General features: G+C 43.3%; 1 protein-coding gene across 2 annotated transcripts in view; it reads left to right on the top strand.

Annotated features, from left to right (window-relative positions):
* The window catches only part of MGA (MAX dimerization protein MGA), a 56,285-nt gene that overhangs the window by 3,400 nt on the left and 35,561 nt on the right, over window positions 1–17,324 (top strand). The window contains exons 3-7 of one of the 2 annotated variants that reach the window (XM_068193454.1): window positions 132–250; window positions 9,015–10,153; window positions 15,378–16,311; window positions 16,628–16,715; window positions 16,873–16,968. In XM_068193454.1, the coding sequence (XP_068049555.1) occupies window positions 9,093–10,153; window positions 15,378–16,311; window positions 16,628–16,715; window positions 16,873–16,968 (2,179 nt within the window). In that variant the 5' untranslated portion in view covers window positions 132–250; window positions 9,015–9,092. Of the gene's footprint in view, window positions 1–131; window positions 251–4,230; window positions 4,372–9,014; window positions 10,154–15,377; window positions 16,312–16,627; window positions 16,716–16,872; window positions 16,969–17,324 lie in introns of those variants that run through there. The other variant, XM_068193455.1, reaches the window with a different exon arrangement.

Below are 17,324 nucleotides of genomic sequence, written 5' to 3'. Positions count from 1 at the left end.
ACCATGGCACTGTGTGTGCCACATCCAGTTGGGTGCATTTCCATTTTGCAATCTTCAGTGTTTGGGAAGTGTTTCCCAAAAGTTCAGGTAACTCTGGAGAGATGCAAAATACTGTACATTGTATGTTGCAGGATTAATGCTGTTTGACAAACGACTGACTTTATGGGGAGCTGGAAGTTTGGGCTCCTTGGTATGGTATGGCTATTGGAGAGGGGAAGCAGGAGTTTCTTTCCTCCGCTCTCCCAGATATGTGCCTTGTTCCTCCAAAAGCAGCTGCTGCTCTTGCAGGCATGTAGCTCTCAGTTGGTGAAACACTTTCTGAACCGCCACCTATTCATCCTGCAATAGTTGGGACTCTGAGTGGGATGTGAATTTGGTTTTTAGTATAAAGCAAGGCTCTGGGCTGAAAGCTGGCAGTGCACAAGCTGTGTCAGACTTTTTGTGGGCATAAGTGCTTTCTGACTGCAGCTGGAGCATGTGTTTCTGCATCTTTGCATCAGCAAGAAAGCTAAAAAACATTTTTTAAATGTCTGAAAAACTTTTTTTTCCCCTGCAACAGTCTGTTTCTTTCAATAAGTTTTTTTCTTAATCTCAATTTTTTTTGTCTAGATTCTGCCACCGCTTTAATCTTTTATCTTCTTGGCACTGAACTATATTTCTTCCCTAAGGCTAAGAAAAGAATTTAAGCTAGCTTCCTATCAAAAATAACATTACATAAACTTCTTAAAGTAAATTTGGGCTGGTTCTCTTGCTTAAGGACAGAGATCTTGAGCTGACATAGTTGCTGCTAATTTTTAGAGACATCCATGTACAGCAAACATTAAGCTCCTGGAGACTAATACTGGTCTGGAGAAGGAGTTGGAGGCCAGTGGGGCTGGTTATGGCATAGAAAATGGGACTAGATACCTTCCTAAATGCAGTTTAATCCAGAGTTTGGGTTAGATTATCAGAATTTCCTGTGGGTTGCTACTGTTAATCATTCTCCAGAATGGCAAAACATTGTCTAAAGAAAGAATGGGTTTTTTTGTGTTTTAACTCTTCTAGTGTGCACATTGCACAACACTTCTGGCTGTAGCATCACTAGGTTTTCAGCTCTTTAAATGCTTGTAGATTTTGGTTTTTTGGTTGGTGTTTGGTTTTTGATTTTTTTTTTTTTTTTAATGTCCAAAACGTGGGATTTTTGAGCCCAGTCAGGGCTGTCTGGTTGTAGTTAGTGGTAAACTTTAGACTGCTGTAATAAACTGCTGACTGCTGCTGTGGGTGTGTTACACTGGCACAGCTGGTTTTGATAGCTGTTGTTCCAGGTAGTGAGTGTAGTTTCAGCTGGTGCTTGTTTTTAGGAAGTGAATTTAAGAGCTGAAAGCCTCCTTTATGCTCCAGTAATGCTTCTGTAGTACTGTTTTTCACACTATGCTGTGTGACAGAAATGTCCCGTCCTTGTGTAGGAGCAATCTTTGTGTTCAGGGGATTGCCAACAAAAAATGTAATCAACACCTCTTGTGTTTTTCACAAGTTGGCAGCTGGTCTCTTTTACTTAACTATGTATGGTTACATGTGTATATTTTCTACAAGGTATATTGTTCTCTGTAGCGAAGCCTGGGACTTGTGACCTCTCCAATTCCTACTTTGTTACTGAATCTTTACCACAGGTTAAACGTAAGAGTGGCTGAAGAACAGTTTGTTGCTGCAGCTCTAACAGTTACAGTCTCTTATTACTTGTAGCAGGTAGGCTTCAATGGGTGCTTCATGGCGCCATGTAGGCGATACTGAGAACAGGAGCGTGATTTACTGGGTGCTGAAATGCAGCTTGTAAAGACTGTAGTTCATACCTTCAAGGGAATATGTCTGAAAGAAGCATTTGGGGGAAGAGTCTACGTCTTGGTAGTGAACTTGAGCATTTCAAATACCTTATACTAGCCTGTAATGGGATGGCTGTAACTCCCTCTGATCAGGGATTCAGTAGGTGCAAGCCAGTTCATTTCTGTGCTGCCAGTTCATGTTTAGCACAGACAAGTCCTTAAACTGGTGTTCATAGTGATCTAAACGAGATGATGTTCTTTAGTGCAGCACTTCTGTTTCTTGTCAGCTTTAAGCTGCTTAGAACTGGGTTACTTAAGCTGGTGGGAGTCTGCGGTTCTGCTGTGACTTCTACTGATGAATCTGTTCTCTTGATAAACCAGGGATTCAATTTTGGTGCAGGCAAGCCTGTCTAACCTTCCTTAGGTAAAACTGTAGGAAAATCTCTGACAATGTCAACAGTCTCTGGTTTGTTTCTTTTATCGTGACTGGAACATGTGGCTTGTGGGCCACAAACATGGCGCACTGTCTGCTCTTTAGTTCTGTGTCTGTTCTCAGTTTTACAAATTACTCTCTGCCTGAAAAAAAAAACCCTCACTTATTTCTGTATTGTCATTTTTCAGAAGCAAACTGGTTAATACAAAACAGCATCTCTATCCTGTGGCCCTAAAACTCAATGACTGCTCTACAGAAAATGTGATGACTGTAGGTAGAAAATGACTGTGCCTGGAATTGGTGTAATTATTTCTGACTGGATTTGTTACAAGAAAAATGCTATGCTGGATCCAACATCATGAGGCTGTTGCAGCTCCATGCCCCAAATATGACCAGTAATAAGGCTGAAAATATATTGCTGGTAGCTACAAGCCCATAGAGCACATGCACAGGTGACTTTTACATGTAAACATGTCTGGCCACACCAATCAGGCAGACACACAGATGCAGGAGCACAGCAGAGACAGCCATATCCTGCTCCCTACCCTGTCTGAGCAGCAGGTCATACATGTGTATATATATATATTTGTATGTATGGTAGATACCCTGCAGCAGCAGAGTTCAGACACTGTTGGTTCCTGAATCCCGGTCTCCCTGGTTGCTGGCATGTGGACACAGCAGCTCCAGAGGCCACAGTGCTGTTCCCGGGGCTGGCATGTGCTGTGTCTCTCAGATGGCTGAGACTGCCCTGCTTACGTGATGTCCAACACCCCTCCACCACAAGACCTGCCCATTAGAGACAGAGGTGTGCGTACACTCACAGAGCTGGTGGTGTTCCTCTGGGCCTCCGTACAGACCCACCTGTATTAATGTTTTGATGCACGTTGGTCAAGTCTCTTAAAAATGTATTTTCTTTAGTTCTGTGCTTCTGAGATAATTTCCTATAGCATAAACTTATGTTGCCAAGAAACCTCTAAAGGGTTGCTGACCTTTTGTAATGTTGCTCTTCTTCTGCCCTTTTTCTAATAAGACAAAAAAAAACCCGACAGATTGAGGAGCAGTCCTGACAAAGTTATAGTTTGTGGTAGGCAACGGTCAGTGCAAAATTTTGTCGCCTGGACCTTTGTGTTACCCTACCAGCTGATGCCTGCCTTTGAGCACCATGTGTGTCTCTGTCATTTCATAGTGGATGCAGTGTTGTAAAATAAACAACCTTAATGGGAAAAGGGATGGGGGGCTTCATGGAGATGTTTTTGCCTGCAGCCGTGATGCATTTAGATGTGAATTTCCCTAACGTTCAGAATTCTGGTTTAGTGGGCTTATTGTCAGAAGTGCCAGGTTTATTACATGTAATTAATTCCCTTGGTGTCTGTGAAGTCCTGCCAGGCTGGGCATGGGGCGGCACCTGCTCGGCGCCGTTCTCCGGGCGGGGGAGCTCTGTCGAGGCCGTGCCCGGGCTCTCAGTTTGTCCGCGCCTCGGTAACACCGCCCAGGGCCCGGCTCAGAGGCACCACAGCTGCGGTGGTCAGAGTCTGCGCCGTGCTTTGGCCGGTCAGCGAGAACTTGCTCAGGCGATGGAAATACCGCCGACTTGGTTGCTTCCTCAGCTGAGGCTTTCCGCGCGCGGGAGGTGGCCGGTTCCTGCCGGCAGTAGCGCTGTGAGGTGTGGAAAGGCGCGGTGTGCGTTGCCCGCGCAGAGAGCGGCGCTCCTTTCCCGGAGGAGGCGGCCGCTGCCCTGGGCACGGGGCTGGCGGGGCGGCACCGCCCCGCTCGGCCCGCCGGGGGGCGCCGCGCGCCGCGGGCCTCGCGCGCACTCCTGGCGCGGAGAGAGGCGGAGCCGCGCGACCGGAGCCCCGGGGCTTTCGACGGCCGCCGGTGCGCGAGAGGTGCCCGCGCGCGCCCGTTCGAGAAGCTTCCCCGCGCGCGCGGCGCTGCGCGGGCCGGGCCGGGCCCCGGGCCCTACGCGCGGCGCGGGCACGTGACGGGCAGGCGGGAGGGAGGGGGCTGCTGGCCTGCTATGCGCTTGCGCGCGCTGCGGCGCCATGACGTCAGCACGGTGCGCACGCACGTTGTCCCCAGCTGGCGGACACACGGTCCGCGTGAGAAAGGAAGCGGGAGGCCGCGCGCGCTTCGCGCACGGTAACAACCGGGGAGCGGGGCCGCGCCGGGAGCAGTGGCCGCGTCGCGCGCGAACCCCGCGCGCCTCTGCGCGCGCCCTCCGCCCGCCGCCCGAACTGCGAAAATTGACACCAGGCGCGGGCACGAGGCGGCCGGGCCCGGGCCCGCCGGCCGCGCCCCGGCGGCCGCGCGAGGCGCCGCAGCGCGCGGGCCGCCTCGGGAGCGCCGGCAGCGCGCGCCCCGCCGGGCAGGGCCGTGCCGGGTCCCGGCGAAGAGCGGCGCGGTTTCCCCACGTGCGCTCGTTCCGCTGCCCTCAGCCAGCTGGCGCGGGCGGTCGTTCTGGCTCCCGCTGCTCCTGGGCGGCTGCCGCTCCCCGTCCCGAGGCTTCTGGCTGGGGTCCGTCCGGCGCGGCCGGGGAGGGCAGCGGGGGGCGGGCGGGGGAGGAGGGCGTTCAAAGCGACAGGTGCTGCGCTCGGCCCGCAGCCGTGACGCCACCTGCCCGGGGCGGGGCCCCCGTCTCTCGCCGCCGTTCCCGGGGCGGCCCCTCCTGGTGCCCGCTCGGTCGGCCGGTGGTGAACGGCGGCGCGGCGCCCGCTGCCATTGGGCGCGCGCCGCGCGGCTCCCGGCGGCGGCCCGCGGTGGGTGGTGGCGGGCGGGGCAGCCCCGGGGCCCGCGCGCCGCCGTCGCTTCCCTTCCCACGGTGCCTCCCGGGGCCCGCCCGCCCCGGAGCGCCGTGCGCGTAGCCGCGTCCCGGACGCCGCGTGGGGAATTGGGTTGGTTTGTTTATTTGAGAAGGACGCTTTCGCATCTCGCTGTCGTCCTGCTTCTGGCGGGTCTTAGTGCGACTTGTGAGTGGTTTTGGCCGCTGTGCCCTGCTTGGACGCTGCTTTTCAAATACAAGGTCTCTGTGTAGAGAGGGGAAATCTCTGACGCTGTTCAGAACTTCAGCTTCCACAAATACACGTGTTTCCCCTGAAATACTGGATTAGAGTCTATGTGATAATAAAACAGGCTCCTGTGTGTCACCAAATGTAATAAAATATATGAAATGGCTTTCTGGTAACTGACTGGGCTAGTGCTGCAATAACATAGATTTTGATTACTCTAATTGCCCATAATCACATTTTAACCACGGATGTCTCAGACTGACTTGATACTGTGTGTGGTGCTTGTGGTAGAAATAGCTACTGCAGTACAACATAAGAACTTTGAGTGTTGGAGAGCAGAAACTGTTACTCTGTAGATCTTTATATGCATAGAACTGCTGAGTGCATGGTTGTTGGGCTTTTTTTGTAATTTTTTTTCTAGTGTGTCTTAAGTAAGATAATTCAGTCAAATGACTTCAAAGGAATCAAGTAAATGTAAAGCTACAGGCATTCTGCATACGTTAAACCAGGTCTGAAGCCACTTTGATAGTGTGCTTCCTTTATGAGCCAATACAGTTTTGGTGCATACTGCACAGCATTAATGTGAACTCACTTTCCAGCTGTATGTTTACTATATCTATAAATATGTTATATGTGTATATGCAAAGTTGGTGGGAAATCACGTAGACCTTACATAGTTCCTTTTTCACCACTCTGTATATCTGAGATTTATTTCTATTCTGTTCTTACGGGTGAATATGAAAGTGCTCATTTCTTGGGCATAACTTTTTGTGTTGCTGGGACCTGAGGTGTAATCTATTGAAAAAGCAGATCAATATACTTGAATGCATTTTGTATCCTAGACTCTAAGGAGTCCTTGGTGGGTAGGTGGTTGTGAGTATGTTTGTGGGGAAGAATTTCCTCTGCAAAAATAAACTGAAAACCAGACCTTGTAACTTCACAGGTATCAAAATCTGTGTAGAATAGTTTTGGTTTATTTCCTCCAATTTAACTTTTGCATTAAGTTTTAAAGTGTGAAGTGTAAGGGGTAGAAATGGATCTCATATTTCCTAGATGTTAAGAACATTTGTCATATAAATGATAAATGGGGTATAAATTGTCTCTTGAGCTTTGAGGTCATTTGCCACATGCATGACAGTTTGTTAGCACAGGGGGGTTTTTCCTCCTACAGTACCCCAGTCCTAATAAAGTAAAGATGTCTTATTAAATATCCAGTTCACTTAAAACTTGTGAATTAAGAGTTAATTCTCTGGAAAGATATGTGGGTGTTTTCCAACCCATGGAATCATAGAATAATTTTGGTTGGAAGGGACCTTAAGGGACACCTAGATCCAGCCTTCCTGCCATGGACAGAGATACCTTCTGCTAGACCAGGTTGCTAAAAACCCCATCTTCAGCCTGGTGTTGGACACTTCCAGTGTTGGGGCATCCAGAGTTTCTCTGGGTAATCTGTTGCAGTGCCTAACCACCCTTGCAGTAAAGAATTTCTTCCTAATATCCAATCCAAATTTCTGTCTTTCATTTTGATGCCATTTCCCCTTTTTCTATCACTGCCTTTGTAAAGGTCACTCTCCAGATTTGTTGTAGGTCACCTTTAGGTACTGAAAGGCTGCAATTATTATGTCTCCCCAGAGCTTCTTCCAGGCTGAACATCCCCAACTCTCTCAGTCTGTCTTCACAGAAGAGGTGTTCTGTCCTTCTCACCATCTTTGTGGCCCTTCTCTAGACTTGCTCCAAGAGGTCTGTGTCCTTCCTGTGCTGGAGACCCCAGAGCTGGATACAGCGCTCCAGTTTGGGTCTCAGCAGAGCAGAGGGGCAGAATCCCATCCCTTGCCCTGCTGCCCACGCTGCTTTGGATGTAACACAGGATATAATTGGTTTTCTGGACTGCAAGTGCCGTGACCGGGTCGTGTCCAGCCTCTCACCCACCAGCACCTCTCAGTCCTTCTCAGCAGGACTACGCAGTTTATTCATCCCCCAGCCTGTGACTGATACTGGGGGTTGCCCCATGTCAGGTGTATCACCTTGCACTTGGACTTGTCAAAACTCTCATCAAGCTTGTCCAGGTTCTTTTGGACATGATTCAGGCATGTTACCTTCACTTACCTTGCCGTTATGGACCCATGAGGGACACCACTTGTTGTGAATGTCCCCTGGGACTCAGAGCTGTTGATCACTACCCTCTGGATGGGACCATTGTACCAGTTTCTTATCCACACAACAGATCACCCATCAGATCCATTACTCTTCAATTTAGAGAGAAGGACTTTGTGGGAGACTATTTCAAAGGCTTTATGGATGTCCAGATAGACAACATCACTCTTGTCACCAGTCAACATCACTGTCCACCAATGCAGTCACCGTTGTAGAAAGCCACTGGGTTGGTCAAGCAGGACTTGTTCTTGGTGAAACTGTGCTGGCAAATCACCTTTGTCCTCCATGCACCTTAACATCGCTTCTAGGAGGATCTGTTTCATGATCTTCCCAGTCACAGAGGTGAGGTTGACAGGTCAGTAGTTCCCAGAATACTTCTATCTACCCTTTTTTTAAAAAATGGGTGCAGTATTTCCCTTTTCCAGTCACCTGGGACTTCACCTGACTGCCACAACTTCTTGAATGTTAAGAAAAGTGGCTTGGCACATAGCCAGTTCCCTCAGGACTCTGGGATGCATCTCAGCTTCTAGCAGTGGTGATTAATTCTGGTCTCTGGCTCCTACCAGCTAGATATTTGATATAAGAATCAATATTTTTTTGTCAGTGTTGTGTTCCACATAAAATAAGGATCAAATTACAAACATCTGGATGTGGAAATAGGATTTTTGGGCTACCAGAAGTGCACATTTTAAATTTTCACAGAGAGGAATATACAGGCTATTTGAAAAAGGAAGTAGTTTATGATCTTTTGTTACAGTTGTTGACATAATCCTAACCTGGGAGGTAGACACACAAAAGTGGAATTGTGTATATGGAGATAAAAGTAACTTCTTTAGTTCCCTAAACAGTGATTATGCTAATCATAACAGTACAAATGTTTTCTTGTTTGCTTTAAATTATTTCCATAATTGAGAAGATAAAGGAAGCTGTGGCTGCCCAATGCTTCACATTCATCCATTTAACCTTAGCTGCATGGTATTTTTGGGGGTTAGTTTGTCTCTTTTTTCAGAGCTTATCCATTTGAAGTATTTTGTCCCTTCTTTTTCTCTCTGCCCTTGACAGACAGTTATAAGTTCTTGGGGTTGTTGGGGATTGTAAGTAAAGAAACTTCAAACACACAAACTTTGACGATTTCAATAACGAAATTAAGAGAAAATGTTTTTCTTTTTTCTTTCCTCTAAATTTTTGACAAGTTGTAGACCTCAGGAAACTCTCTTTCTTTCTGTCAAGACTTTTGTCTTTGTGTCAGAAATGTGCCATTTGTTCTCCTGAAAACTTTTGCGTGTTCTGCCTAATGTTGTTAAGTGAATGATCTGCAGACTAGAGGGATTGTCTGAACAAAGTGCTTAGAAATACCAAGCAAAGCCAGGAGTTCTGTTGGGGCAAAGCCTGTATGAAAAAGCAATTTAAAGGTGTCGTAGCCCTCATGTCTATAAGGTCAAAATTGTATGCATACATGCAACTTTGATTTGTTACACCCTGATTGTGCTCTGTTTTATAGTACTGGTTGTCTTTTTAAGTTTATAATGTGTAGAGCTATTGCAAAAAGGATGTCTCGTGTGACTTAATTACTTTCTTAGACTGTATTGGAATAATTTTAACTGTGTTTTCCTTTTCTTCCAGAATGGTGAACACACATAGAAGATTATCAGAACTCTGTAGAATTTGCATTTGGTTTGAGAGCTTGTGAAAGTGCTCATCATGGAGAAACAGCAGATTATCTTGACTAGCCGGGATGGTGGGACTGTGTCCGGTGCAGCGCCTGCTTTCTTTGTCATCTTGAAACAACAGCAGGGAAATGGAAAAGCTGACCATGGAATCCTAGTAGCAAGCCGTGATGCTTGTGCTCTCGCCAGCAGTGTGTCAACTCCAGTCAAACCCAGAGTGAAGACCTGCCTCCCAGCTGACTGTGTCTCAGGGGGCATCACTGTCACCCTAGATAACAACAACATGTGGAATGAATTCTACCATCGCAACACAGAGATGATCCTGACGAAGCAGGGGAGGCGGATGTTTCCGTATTGCCGATACTGGATTACAGGGCTGAATTCCAGTCAGAAGTACATCCTAGTCATGGACATATCCCCTGTGGACAACCACCGATACAAATGGAATGGCCGTTGGTGGGAGCCCAGCGGGAAGGCAGACCCACATGTTCTAGGACGAGTGTTTATTCATCCAGAATCCCCTTCCACTGGCCAGTTCTGGATGCACCAGCCAGTATCCTTCTACAAACTCAAACTTACCAACAATACCCTGGACCAGGAGGGTCACATAATCCTGCATTCTATGCACCGATATCTGCCACGACTTCACTTGGTGCCTGCAAACAAAGCCACAGAAGTCATTCAGCTTAACGGCCCTGATGTCCATACATTTACCTTTCCACAGACAGAGTTCTTCGCAGTTACAGCCTACCAGAACATCCAGATTACCCAGCTGAAAATAGACTACAATCCTTTCGCTAAAGGGTTCAGAGATGATGGGCCGAATAGTCGGCCTCAGCGTGATGTGAAACAGAACAACTTAGAATTGGAAGGAGGTGATGTTTTTAGCACTCCTGGCATTTGTGGTCGCCCTGCTGAAGTTGATGCATTAGATGTGCATCAGAGAAGTTTAGATTCTTCATTCATTAGTCAAAACCCATCAGACAGTGAGCTGGATAAAGAATCCTTTAATGCAGAAGGAGACTTCTTGGGTCTCCTGGACAGTGACCTGCCTTCAGGTGTTATGCCAAAGCTAAAACAAGAAGCCTCTGAAAGGTGGGTTAACACTGCATTTTCAATACAACCGCTGGTTAAGTGGGATGTTTTGTAAATAAATAACAGGATGCTCAGTGTAGAGTTTGCAGCTAAAGTTTGCATGACTTGAAATGGCAGAACAGTTAATATTACTAAAAGGTTTTCTTTGCTCAGTCATGGTATTAGTCTTGACTTTCTAAGGTGTCTGGGGAATGCAAGAGTTCAGTATTATTTTCTGTGTTGCTTTAGTTCCCATTGTTGAGAAGCATTGAGGGATTTCTGTTAACCCTCTTAGCATTTTAGAAGGCTAAAATAATTTTTTTCAGAGTTTTAGGCAGAGCACATTGCAGTCAACCAAACAATACCTTTGCTTTTAGGGTTGCTCACCACATTGACATGCTGTCTATCTATAGCTTCAGTTTTCATTTGTGAAAGTGAATGATGAGTGGGTATTTAGGTTGCATATGTGTAGGGATTTCTGCAAGGCAGTTGCAATTGGCAACAAGCCACTGTTTTGTCAATAACTGCTTGGTGTGAATTCTTTTATTCCACAAAGAAGTGTGAGGTAGCCTGCCTGTTGGTAGTCAGTTGTCTCATATTTGCTGTGAGGTAAAGGAAGTACTTCAGAACAACTTGGTTTTTCTAAAGCAAGCCTGGCAAAACCTATTATTTTACTGCACTTTTACTTAGTTTTGAAAATCCAAGCAATAGCATGGAGCAGACTTAGTGAATAGTTAATGTCCATGTAGAGATACTTTGAGAAGAAATTATTTAAAAAAACATGGAGGTTTCTTTTCTGCCATGTTGGTTCATGTCAGTTTGTTAATACCAGGCTTAATCTGCCGAAGATTTAGTGACTAAAGCAGCCTTTATAGACCAGTACACAAGAAAGTTATTTAACTGCAGGATATCAGGATGATGTTAATGTTGAAATTAGAGGTCAGTTCTTATTGGCGAAAAGTTGTATTTATGATGTAGTTATACAAAGGCTGTATTACTGTACAACTGTATTATACAAAGGCTCTATTACTATACAACTGCATTGTGTTTTAGAGAGGACAGAGGTTTCCTCTGGTTTTTTGTCTTGCAAGAAGGATCTCTTTGCCTTTTGAGTAACTGGAAAACTTCAGATTACAAAGTTATTCATACTTTGACAGTTTATTGAATTTATTCATAGTAATTCTCAAGAGTACTAGAATTGTTTGGAGATCTAGAGTGCCCAAACCTTTCTTTTGCAGTATTTTCATGTGTCAGTTTATTAGAAAAAAGGTCTTCTAGACTTATTTTATTTTCAAAAAAGCGCTGTTCTAACCCAACTTAAATACTGAAAATGCACCGATTACAGAAAAGATGGGCTTTTTTTAGTTCCTAAGAGCATGGAGAAAAGTTTACATAACTTCACATGTTAGAAGTAAAACTCAGAAAATAATTATTAACAGCTTTATTTTGCTTTCATACTGATATTCATTTGCCTGGAGAGGGTCATTGAAGCAGATTTAGTTGATAACTGTTTATTCCCAAGGAATAAAAAATGTTCTAGCGACTCAGGGACCTTCCTTAAAAATAGGTGATGCAAATTGGCAGATTTGATTTCTTTTGGTCCAGAGCATGTTAGATTCCTTCTCTGGTTTTGCCTCCAAGGCAGCTGATCTCTGAAATATGCTAAAATCTGTGCAGACTGGAAAAGACTGCAAAGTTTTTGTTGTCCGGCTTGGAAGCACCTGTCTCATTGATGAATTAATGTTACCACTGTCCTACAACTACTTTCAAGCATTGGCCAGCTTTTTGTTATGTTTTTGTAATCTGTGTGAAAAAGTCAAATTCTTTACTTGGAAAGAGAAAATTGATCTTATCCAAGAAATGGCAAAACTGTCTTTGTAAGTGCTGGAGTTTTTCAGAACATTAGTTCTCCTTTATTCTGATCTGTTCACAGTGTTTTCATGCCATACAGTTGAGTTTAGAAGTATGTCAGCTTTCAAGGACAGCACTGAGAGTGTGACATTTTTCTTAATCAAACCAAACACATAAATATTTACAAATTACTGAAGACTGGGAAGTTGTGGGTTTTCTGTTTGTTTGTTTGTTTGGTTTTTTTTGTTGTGTTGTAGTTTTTGGGGGTTGTTTGTGTTTTTGTTTGTTTGGTTTGGTTTTTTTGGTTTTGTGGTGGACAAGCCGTTAGTAGGTAGTACTTGATAGGCACTATCTTGCTTTTAGGCATGGTAGTGATTTCTGCTGTGCTTAGATTTGAGAAGCAAAGTTGGGAGCTGCTACCTCTCAGATAATCAATCCTCTGCAAAAGCAGTGGAGTTACTAGTGCTGTTGAGGGTGATACTTCCCACCCATACTCAATTCTTCTGACATTTTTGATAATAGAGCCATGTAAAAGCTTGCATATATACCTAAGAGTAATTTTAATCCTGAGTTATTAGAGGACTTCAGAAATAAAGAACTGATTTTTTTTATCCAAGGTACTAATGTGGGGGTTTTTCCTTCTGCTTCTGTGGCCTGATGGTATGTTTAGTTTAATTAGGTGTATTGTAAAGAAAAAAAGTCTTTGAGTTGTGAATACTTCAGTAGAAATGCTTATCCCTGGACATACTCAGATGTTTAGGCCATGGAACAAAGAAACTTTACTGGTTCTTAAGTCTTACAGGCTAATGTACTTCTCCTCCTTTCCAAGGTCTTTTGAATTTCCTCCTTCAAAAATAAAAAATCTGTGGGATTTTTAATGCTCCATTAGTCTTGTTATTGTAATTTAGTTGTCTTGTGTTTAGTCTTGATAGTTTGAGGTTTTTTTCCTTTCTTGTCTTTCTTTTGGGGGAGAAAGGCAAATGATTATCCTTCAAACCTCTGCCATAGATTGCTAGATTAATTCCACAAGAAATCAGATTCCCCCTCCAACTCCTTCCCAGTGTATTTTAAAATAATGTACCAAAAAAAAAAAAAATCTTGGTACTTTCAAAAAATGAGCAACTTAATGGTTTTTAATCTGGAAAAAGCCAAAAAGGCAGTCTCTCTGCTTTTGTTGTTATATTGCAAGGGTGCCAAATACATTACTTGGGCTATAAGAAAGTTGGTTTAAATATTCACTGTTCCATATCAGTTAAAGAAAGAGCTAGTTAAGACACTGTTTCACCATTTTTACCTGATCTTGGATTGAAGATTTTGAGAGGACAAACTTCCTTGATTCATCTTCCCATAATTAGAGGAAGAGAAGTTTCTGTGACTACTTATGTTGCATGTAACTTCAGAAACTAAGGCCAGATGAAATTGCTTCAAGGCTTAAAAGTAACTTTTTTATTCTTTGAGAAGTTGGTTATTGCATCAAAATTTTAAAACAGGATTTTGTGCAAATCCTTTATCTTCTCATGCATGGGTCATACCTCACTCTTGTCACCACCCAGCTTATGGTTGCATTATCTGGAATAAAGCAATATTTGAGTCTAGAAGTTTCAGTTTTACAGCAAGGCTTTTTAGTTCCAGATCCCAAATAGAATCAAATAGAAATCCTGGCCTGCAAGTTTGCTAGGGTTTTATGTCTCTTGATTTTCAAGAATTTTAAAGTAGCAGAGCAGATGAGTCTTAATAATATTCACTTTAATTGTGGACGAGCTGTGCTGAAGCAACCACAATCAGCTTAGTATTGTGGCAGGATTCTCAGCTGCCAGTAACTTACAAGTAGTCTGTCTTTTCATTACTTTCACAGTAACTCACTGGCCGAGAAAGGCTTTTTAATCTTACATTGCACATTATTAATTACATGAAAGTTAGAAAATTTCTAATCGAAAACTCCTTGTCTGGAGAAAACAGTAGACAAAACAGGACCGGTATTCCAGTCTCCTACTGCCTACTGTTCCCTCAGGAGTAATTTTTTTTTTCTTTAAGCTTAATGCTGGTTACTTAGTGTCCTTGTGAGTTACAACAAATTTTCTAGGTAGCTTCTCTTTAGAATTTTATATGTAAATATATACATTTGTATCTTGACTGTCAGCTCCCTGTTTTAATACTGCAGTATTTCTTTATGGAGGGAATACTCCCAGCTCCATGTTGTGATTCTTATGTGTCCCAGCTCTTCTCCCTGAAGTATGTCCTCAGTCTACACAAGAAGGAAGCAGCTTCTTCCTCCACTTCTTTTTCCCTTGCTCAGTCCCAGCTGTGGGTTCAAAGGGGCTTAGCACTTCTTTAAAGGGGTAGGGATGGATAATATTAATGAGAGACACACATACATATATACTTCCAGTATATATAAAGCAATATTTACTCTCTATATAATATATTAATACTACAATTATGTTAAATTTTACTTGAAATTGTTGTAATTAACAAATAATTTTACTTTTAATAACATTTTAATGACACAAAGTTGACAACAATAATTTAATACAATTAAATTATACATAATGTATCGTGTAATAAGTATAAAGGTGTTATTGGAATACTATGTGATATGTTGAGTACATAATTTCTGACTTTTTTTCCTGAGATTTATTCTGCATATGAGTTTCTGGCTTCATACCTTAGCAGTTTTTTTATTATGACAAGGAGCCTGGTTCTGATACACTGAAGAAAACCTGGTGACAGTAGTTCTTTGACTGATGTGTCTGGCCCTCAAAGAAGCCCATTATGAGCTGCCTGTACTTTTAGTCTTCAGTATCTACTGCATGGTATTTTGAATTCTGGTTAGGTTAGGATTTAGACCTAGTGGAAATGCAGCAGAATTCAGTAGGATATTAGTATTCTGTAAGTGTTCAAACAACAGTTGAATTTAAGAATTTCTGTATGTGGCTTTAGGGTGAATTAACTAAAATTTTGGTGCTTTAAGGGCTCACTTGGCTTCTTGCTTGCAAGCACAATGGCTTTAGTGTCTTAATGAGATACACAGCAAACTAAGGCCACTTCTGAGCATTTCAAATATGACAGCTTAGCATGAGTTCATGTTGAGTAAAAGAGGAAAAAGTGCAAATGTCACCCTGATATTAGTAGGGAAGGAAGTTGTGCTGCTGCCTTCAGATAAGAAGTTGGATTATTCCTAATAATGGCAATTTCTTGGGTTTTCTTGAGTACTTCTAAAAATGTAAGCTTGTAAATGTCAGCTTATTTAGCAGACTTATGTCTGGGAGCATTTTAGAAGCTTTTTACAATATAACCAAGAATTATGGGAGGTGGTGCAATTTTGGGTAAGGAGATTTGATAAAATAAAAATCTAATGTTGTATTTTGGTTTTGTCTCCTCCCTATCACCCCAGTCCCATTGCTAGCAGTTATGAAAGCAATTCCCATGTGGCATCTCCATTGGACCCAAATGGGCACTTTAATGTAGTCATTAAAGAGGAGCCAGTAGATGACTACGACTACGAGTCAAATATTTGCACACAAGGAATAACTGTGAAACAGGAAGACACAGATGAAGAAACCGATGAATATTCCAACACTGACGATGATGATCCTGTTGTACAAAAACACCTAATGAGACGCCATGAAACAGATGGGATTGATGGAGAATTCACATCTAGGAAGCGTATGCTAACCAGTCTTTCAGGTGTTGCCAAAACAAAAATGTTAAAACTGGATAGTGGTAAGATGCCTGTGGTCTATTTGGAGCCTTGCACAGTCACAAAGAGCACAGTGAAGATATCTGAGCTGCCGCAGACCATGCTTTCCTCTTGCAAGAAGGATAAATCCCCTTTGAGTGCCATCCTGGATTCCTTGCCCCCTGTGTGTTTCGAAAATCACAAAGACTCTTGCTCAGGCACAGTCACTGTGCCTGAGGAGTTAGTTATAAAGAAAGAATCTCCTGGGAGTAAAATGTCACAGAAATACTGTTCAATTAGAGAGGCCCAGTGGGCTCTATCCAAATCACCTAATTTTAATCTCAGGGGCTCAGTAAGTTGTGACTTTCCAGATAAAGAGATCTGTGGCAGAAAAAGGCCTGGCATAGTGAAGAACCCTGTGTCCCTCAAAGGCTCTGGTAACAATCAAAGCACCCTATCATCAGTTACAAATAAAAGAGGAAGGCCCCGGAAACTGAAATTTTCCAAGGCTGGTCGACCACCTAAAGGTATAGGGAAAAATGTAGTAGCCAGCAAGAACACTTCTCTGGGGCCTGGGAATATCCTTCCAGATGTTAAACCGGACCTTGAAGATGTTGATGGTGTTCTTTTTGTGTCCTTTGCATCAAAGGTAAAAATCTCATTGCTGTGGAGTAAAATTCAAAAACCATGTAAAGCCTTTTTGCTTACAGCTGAAGTTATATTTTCTTCTAAACTGAATATGGAGTTTTGTGGCCTCTTTCCAAATCTGTTCTTATTTTGACCCTGTGTTTGACCCTTGCAGCTTAGAGAAAAGTAGAGGGATCTAGAGTTCTGTATAAAAGAATGCATGCTTGTTTATGAAACAGTCTCATGTTTTGATTAATTTGGTGATATTTGATGTGGCCTACTTTGCATATAGGTGTTTTAAGGTATCTTAACTTACTCAAGGCTCTTCATGTATGTAGGAAGCTCTTGACATTAACACTGTTGATAGAGCTGGTGGAGAAGAGTCACAGAATCTTCAGGCTCCCCTGTTGACTACAAGTGATCCAGGTACATTTTTCTTTTTCTTTTTTTTTTTTTTTTTTTTGTGAGTGGCTCTTTCTTGCAATAAGGGAATTTGTAAAGACACACTGAAAAATTAGTAATTAGGTCAATTTTTTTTTGTGTGGCAAATGTTTTTTATATGTCCTCTTATTTTTTTGAGTAGATTGTCAAGCAAGAATACAAGTACTGGAAAAGGAGTTGATGGAAGAGCTGAAGACCTTGAGGCATAAACAAGTAATACATCCTAGCCTTCAGGAAGGTAAGTGGTCATGTACATACTGGTAAGCCTGATTGATCATTACACTTAGTCATACTCAGCTGATAATTTCCTACTGGTGCCAATACTGTGTATGCCTGATACAGCTGGGACCTGGCTTCTCATCTGCACGTGTTTTTGTTGCAAACTAGAAAGTGTGAAGGTGGCAAAAGGTGACTCCTGAATCTCCAGTAGGAGAGCAGGAGTCTGCATGTTATGTGCCTCTTGTAGAGGATGCTGAGCCTTCTCATGGTGCCTGTTTTGTAATGGCCTAAACCTGGTTGAAAGCGGTTAGAGTTGGTTTTACTCCTTCGTAAAAGTAGGCATTTCTTGGTGAGTAGAAAAGGTAGAGATCCAGC

The sequence above is a fragment of the Anomalospiza imberbis genome, chromosome 6 (genome assembly GCF_031753505.1).
Source record: "Anomalospiza imberbis isolate Cuckoo-Finch-1a 21T00152 chromosome 6, ASM3175350v1, whole genome shotgun sequence".
Lineage (NCBI taxonomy): Eukaryota > Metazoa > Chordata > Aves > Passeriformes > Viduidae > Anomalospiza > Anomalospiza imberbis.
This window is presented reverse-complemented; position numbering and strand designations above follow the sequence as displayed.